The sequence below is a fragment of the Tachysurus vachellii genome, chromosome 19, assembly GCF_030014155.1.
Source record: "Tachysurus vachellii isolate PV-2020 chromosome 19, HZAU_Pvac_v1, whole genome shotgun sequence".
Lineage (NCBI taxonomy): Eukaryota > Metazoa > Chordata > Actinopteri > Siluriformes > Bagridae > Tachysurus > Tachysurus vachellii.
This window is the reverse complement of record NC_083478.1, coordinates 7,530,827-7,537,420: the sequence shown is the minus strand read 5'-3', so window position 1 is coordinate 7,537,420 and position 6,594 is coordinate 7,530,827. Positions and strand designations below refer to the sequence as shown.

At 34.4% G+C, this 6,594-nt stretch overlaps 1 protein-coding gene across 2 annotated transcripts; it reads right to left on the bottom strand.

The window, feature by feature from the left end:
• Positions 1-2,286: 2,286 nt before the first annotated feature.
• On the bottom strand, positions 2,287-6,226 carry tmem82 (transmembrane protein 82). 2 transcript variants are annotated; one of them, XM_060894477.1, is made up of 7 exons: positions 6,077-6,226; positions 5,878-5,977; positions 4,677-4,749; positions 4,211-4,388; positions 3,703-4,120; positions 2,685-2,869; positions 2,287-2,600 (listed from the first exon to the last, which is right to left on the bottom strand). In XM_060894477.1, exons 2-7 carry the CDS (start codon positions 5,960-5,962, stop codon positions 2,541-2,543), a joined length of 999 nt encoding a protein of 332 aa, XP_060750460.1. In that variant the 5' UTR covers positions 5,963-5,977; positions 6,077-6,226; the 3' UTR covers positions 2,287-2,540. The 2 variants fall into 2 exon arrangements, with proteins under 2 accessions (XP_060750460.1, XP_060750461.1); XM_060894478.1 differs by having other exon boundaries at positions 5,878-5,973; positions 6,077-6,196.
• Between the last annotated feature and the right edge of the window lie 368 nt (positions 6,227-6,594).

Here is a 6,594-nt window from a genome sequence, read left to right as displayed (position 1 = left end):
TGCACGAGAACGCGCGTTCTGTATGCAAGCGCGAGCGAAAATGTTGCAGATAATAGGATTAATAATAAGCTCGTAAGAGTAAGAGCTACTTACTCTTGTTGTAAATCAACTATCAAAGTCGAATTTCAACGTCTAATAACGTGCACTTGAGAAATTCCTAGCAGCAGCGTTAGTGTTAGTGAATATAACATAGTGTAACACGATTATTGATGCATTTCATATCTTTCAGCAAAAAGAAAAGTGTTTTGCTATAAAACACGTTATATCTTATACAGCTATATGAAACAGCTATATAGAAGAGCAGTGATATAAACAATAAACTCTGCCTCGCCTGTATAATTATACATAGTATATACAGTACATTATACTTAATATTTACTGCAACGTTTGCAAATCAGCCAACAATAAATAAAAACTGACGTGATGATGTGAAGCAGTTTTTACATACCAACATTAAGGGATAATGGCTCCATTGCTTAAAATAAATCATTCTAATATTGATAAGACTATAATGAAATAAACTGTCTCTACACACGCCTTTTATTACCAATCTGCACTAATTAAGATATTAAAAAGAAGCAAAAACATGGATTATTATTATAATCAATTAATTATTATTATTATTATTATTATTATTATTATTACTGACGTAAATGACGCATTTTTTTAAATTCACTATTACAATCTGCAGGATCTTTTGACTGGTTTGCATATTTTGCAACCATATTTTCGGCTAATATAACAGAAACTGTGACCGACTGATAACACATGCTGTTGAAGAAAAGCAACATCACTTTTGACAACCCTGAAATGAGTCGAAACGCGCATGCGTCAAAATGCGGCAAAGCTAAAGACCGCAGTGGATAAACTGCGCATGCGTAAAAAGCACGCCTACAACAGGACTTGACAAAGAGCAATTACCTTTCTGCAGTGCAGAGTGGCAGAAATGTCTGGAAAATATGTTCGGGGTGTGAAATTTCGTCGTTCGTTAGAGAATACAAGCCATAAAACACAATAGCTACACAAGATACAGACTACAGGACTATATTGAGGATTATGTGGAGCTACAAAATGAAGGAAGGAAGGAAGGAAGGAAGGAAGAGAAATAAAGCAGTAGCTTACTTTATTGAACACACGGTTCTTTTGGGATTGGAAAACATCTTTTTTTTGGTCTACCTTGGAAATACAAATTTGTCTACTGCTGTTCTGTGAGGACAAAGTAGAGGACAAATAATCGAGCAACAATAAAATTTGACCTGGATTTCATTGCTGATAACATTCCCCTACATCCGGAATAACTACGGATTAAAACATGATTTATTTATTTATTTATTTATTTATGAATACTAAAAGTCGGATTAGTGTCGGAATGGCATCAGCTTTTTACGTCAATAACAGCTAACGTTATATTCTAACGTGATCTTGATGGTAAAACGTCGGTCCTCCTTTGTTTAGCTTAATCATCTTCGTTGTGTAATTCTAATATCTTAATAAAAGGCGTGTGTAGAGGCAGGTATGCTGTTTCTACGATGTTCAAGTTTATTTCGATTTATTGTCCCAGAAAATCGAACAATCCCAATGATCTGAAATATGACGCCATTTTGGAAGGAAAAAAAAACCCCAACAACAACAATTTAGCTTCAGTGAGCGGCGGCCATTTTGTGTTTACAAAAATATAACGTGTATAGGGTTAGGATGAAAAGATTAGAATGATTTAATACTAATAGGTTATTTATTTATTTATTTATTTAGATTTTAACAGGCACAGATTGTTGTTTCATATTTATAAATCCTGTTTGAAGCCACACTATTAGGGTTACTACCCTCTGTAGAAATTTGCCTTTTAAGAAAGATTTGAGAAAAACAAATGTTAGTATTTTTATATTAAATGAGAATCTGATTTATTTGATTAAAAACGAACGACTTTTTGTAAGAACGAATGTACTTATACTGTGTAAAAGGAACATGAATTATTGGCCCTTGCCTTATTTTGCCTGTATTTTTAGCTTTAGGTTAGTATGACTAATATATGGACACATTACCATGTGATGTGTGTCTTTTGAAATAAAGATTTTGAAATAGTATTAAATTGTTTGCCATGAATAATAGAAAATAAAACATACATAAAAAATTGAGGCAATTTGGGCAAAAGACTGAATGTGTTTTCAATTCAAATTGATGTGACTATACTAATGGTTTAATCAGAACTGCATATTTTGAGTCATATTTTATTTGCAGATTCTCAAGTAAATATCAAACAGTTTATCAAATCTAAGTAAATATCAAATCATTTTTACATTACAAATCTGTCAAGCACATGCATGCTTGTGGAGGCCTATATTCAACAAAGCATGATGGATGTACTGTTGACCTGCTGCCATATACAGCTAGCAGCTTTGAGTTTGGACTGAATGGCTGGACTAGGAAATCTTGTTTTCCTAAAAAAAAAAAAAAAATTCTCTTCTTTAGTCTAATTTCTTCTCGTCTCCCTTTTGTGTCTTCCCCTTTAGCATTTTATGCCTCAGTCCTGTTTGTCTAATTTATTTAATCTTCTCTTGTCCTCTTTTCTTCATTAAATGTCTGGAAACATCAGCAACATCCTGTATGAATAAATATAAAAGGTGTGTAAATATTTACACAGCTCCGTACGTGCATAGGCTATACTGAGGTTAATTCCTAATCACCTTAGTGTTGCTAGTCAGTAGATCCTGAGCTGGTAGCAGACAGGCAGCTTCCCCAATGAAGCACAGTAGGATGTGGAGCACATCTGTCCACCTTCCTACAGTAAGCATCAATAATAGCAAGCCGCCCAGGCGTACCATCACTGTGTTCAGAAGAGCCTGTCCGCTAGCCTGCCGATGCTGCTCCTCTGAAATAAAGTAAGCGTAGGTTTGTTGTGTAGTCATCTTTTACACCTGAAATGGCCACCTTAATAGTCAACCTACTGTATTTGGTGAAATGTTACCAAAGGTACTATAAATAGAAGGAACAGATATGGACAGATATGTTCTGAAAATTTTCAAACAGATTGAAAGTGTTTAGGAATGTAAGAATAAGCTATCGGTTACTTAATATTTATAATTTTTTTTTAGTAACTACTTCAACTGCACAAATATATACAATTTTATATATATATATACAATTTACAAAAAATAATTATTGTATATAATGAATATATACAATAATATTCATTAATTTTCAGTAACTACAAAATCAGTACCGATTTTCTAGTGGTTCTGGAGTCTTAGGGACACTTGGGCACACACATCCTCATACATATTACAAGTATTGGCATGTTTTGGACAGTGGGAGGAAACCAGAGAAACCCAGGGCATAGGGAAACCTTTCGAAGCATCTCGCAGACAGTAACCAATGCTCAGGATCAAATCAGGTTCCCTGGCTCTGTGAGGCAATAGAGCTTCCACTAGCTGAGGGAGCTGCACCAATGTGTTTTACAATTACTTTATATTTCAAATCACTTCAAACCTTTTTGTACAATGCTACTAGCTATTTATTCCATTATCATGTGGAAACGGTTGAGAAGGAAATTCTCTGAACAGACTGTACAAATTGAAAATGTTAACTACATTTTGCTCTCCTTGTCTGTGTTGATGATGAATTTGTTGTAGTTGTTAGGTATGGTGAATTGATAACTAGCCTGACATAAAATTGAAGCTCCTGTCTAGTTCTGATTTGTCTCACCATGCATATAGACGATGAGAAGTGTGTAGCAGATTGTGAGTGGTGTCCAGAACCTCAAAGCCTCAGTAGTTGACAGAAATTGCTGGTTGATGTTTGATATGGCAGCAAAGCCAGCCACGCAAAATGTTAGAATCAAAGCACTGCAAAGAAAAGGCAGTATAGATGTTCCAGAAGTCAGGAGGCCAATACAGACCCCACAGTACCGCTGGGTGCTGTGTATTCTGTACATAGTGATTACATGGTGCCATAATCTGGAACACTGTTGGGCCAAAAACCAGCTCAGTGCTGCAGCAAGGAGAAAATTTAGCCAAGCTTGTGGTGACCCCTCATGGAGAAAGTAAAGACTGCAATTTAATGCACAACCCAAAGAGAACTGGCACTGGACTAGTAGCTGCAACAATTTATCACTGAGTGGATCCTAGAACAAAAAAGAAGATGCTGTTTTTGATTTAATATACAATGCAGTATTTATATTTTCAGCAGATGAGTAAATAATTTTGTATCTTACAGATGAAGTCGTGAAGTGTGATGAAATTGCTCTGAGAGAGAACTCAAGAACCACTAGTGATGCAGCTCTCGATCCCACAAAGGTGAGAGTCACTGTCAGGATCCAGAATTGGAGTCTGTCTGTGAGACCACCAATAGGAATGTGCTTGTTTTTAATATCATCTATACTGTCTGCTATACTTTGGAAGCAAGAGAAGAAGAACTATTAAGGCATTATTATCTCTATTATTTCCAAATCCAGCATGTGCATATAATTAGGTTATAAGGCATCTATTTGTATACTAATTTGCATATATTTTTCTCTATGGAAAAATCACTAAAAGATAAAAAAGAGATCATTATAAATGGTCAAGTAAGCATTACACTGAAGACCCTCTTACAGTCATATTGACCTACTGCATGCAGAATGTTCAGTGTTCAGAGAACAATTAATAGCACAATTATGGCTCTTACCAACAGACTCTTACCTCTGTGCTTCAACGAATAAATGAACCCTTAAAAGTTTGGAAAGCACTGAGATCCCACATGCACCAACAACTCCTGTCATTAATACCATCAGAAACATAAGTCAGTACCACCATCACATGCAAACATACAGGGCAAACATGTAAAGTTAAGACAAATATGTACTTTTCAATAGTTTGAGGCCCTAAAAGACTTTTTTTAGAATAAAACCAACTGAGACCTTAGAGAACCAGTGATGGCAGCTTGGTGGACCTGGGTTTCAAGCTCACAACCTTCAAATCAGTTGTCCAATGCCTTATCCACCAAGCTAGCACAACCCTAATAAGGGTTATTTAAATAATATTGTTAAATCTGTATTATATAGCAAAGCAGCTACGAGAATAATAAAGTATCGTCTCATAATAAATAGCAAACAAGCTATTCATATTAAGGTAATATGTAATATGTTCAAAATCTATTTAAAAAAATATGAATTTGACTAAAAAAGTGCTAATGCACAAGCAGGAGAATAATACTGGGAGAATTGTAGTTGATAAATGTACTGTAGCTTGTCACTAAGCCTTTAAAATTTAATTAGACAATGCCACCGCTGTGCTGATGAGTATTTTAGGAAGAAGACACAGAATAACCCTTAAAGAATAAATGCACTTCATGCCCTATGTAACTTCACTGGAACTAATCTAAACTGATTTTTTTTCAAATACCACCAAAATACAGCTTTTGGTTTCAAGCCAAGTCAAGAAGCTTTTATTGTCATTTCAACCATATAGCACTGACGCATTATATAGTGAAATCAAAGGACTAAAATAGATGTCATCATCAGAGGTATCACTGGCATCATGGAACCATCAAAACCTACAATTCAGTAATCTATGAAATATTCATGGAGCAAAATAAATCTTAAAATAAGCAATAGTTAAAGAAACTGAACCTTTTAAAGCTGCACCAACTAATCCCTTTAAAACCCTAATGAAATTCTCAGGGCAAAACTGAAGGAGAAGTAAAGTAATAGATTAAGATTAGTTTCTTGCGGAATTTGGATAGATTTTCCATGGAGATCAAAGTATTATTGCAGAAAAATATAAAGACTTAAAATACAGTATTTAGGTAAAACAGCATTTTAATACAGTTAAAAAAAACATCTGTTCAAAAGAAGAATATACTCTTGAACAAATCAAAGATTTAATTAAAGATTAAAATTACCTTGTAAAATACAGTCTAGAGGATTTGTATGAGGTATTAGCCAAGTGGGTAGACTTGGTATGAACCAGGAAATGAAGGACAACATCTCACTTTATCCTGTCTTTAAAAAAATCACTTCATAAATATAATATGTCTGAATGCCTTCACAAAAAATCATATACAGTTAAATTCAAATAAATGACATATATGTTTTGCTTACCTTATAGCTATTTTGTGGTAGTGTTTGAAATTCTCTCCTGTTTAAAAGCATTATCTGTAGCTGCTGTGCTAGCTGTAGGTCAGATAAGCACTGTCTCAAAGGTCAATTTTCAGTTCTCCATTGCTTATGTAATCATCAAGTGAGTAAAGACTATCATTATTCCTAAGGTTTTTCTTTCTACTGGCCCTGACATAAAGAGCTGACACAATGATCATTTTAGTTCCAAGGTCAATAAAAGAGTAGATTGGTGTTAAACACAGAAACCATGTATAAATTGAAACTCGTACACAACAAATAAGTAAAATGTCGTCTAAACTGTTTATGGAAATCTCATTCCATGCATTATTTTAAAATAAAATCACAGCCCAGAGTGTTTTTCTACTTGCAACATGAACCAACATGTCTATTAGACATTCCTCAACACTAAGTCTAATTATAAGGTATTCAAATGCATGGTGTTTTATACATTAAACTTTCGGAAACGTCTGAGGTCTAAGCTGAATAGCACATGACAGAGT

Bases quoted from the DNA above. Each gene is read 5' to 3' on its own strand.
- tmem82 (XM_060894477.1), bottom strand. From the start codon at position 5,962: ATGTTGTCCTTCATTTCCTGGTTCATACCAAGTCTACCCACTTGGCTA. The intron at 4,750-5,877 runs GTAATTTTAATC...TATTAATGACAG, and splicing joins TCTAGACTGTATTTTACAAG to GAGTTGTTGGTGCATGTGGG. The intron at 4,389-4,676 runs GTAAGAGTCTGT...TTGCTTCCAAAG, and splicing joins TTATTCGTTGAAGCACAGAG to TATAGCAGACAGTATAGATG.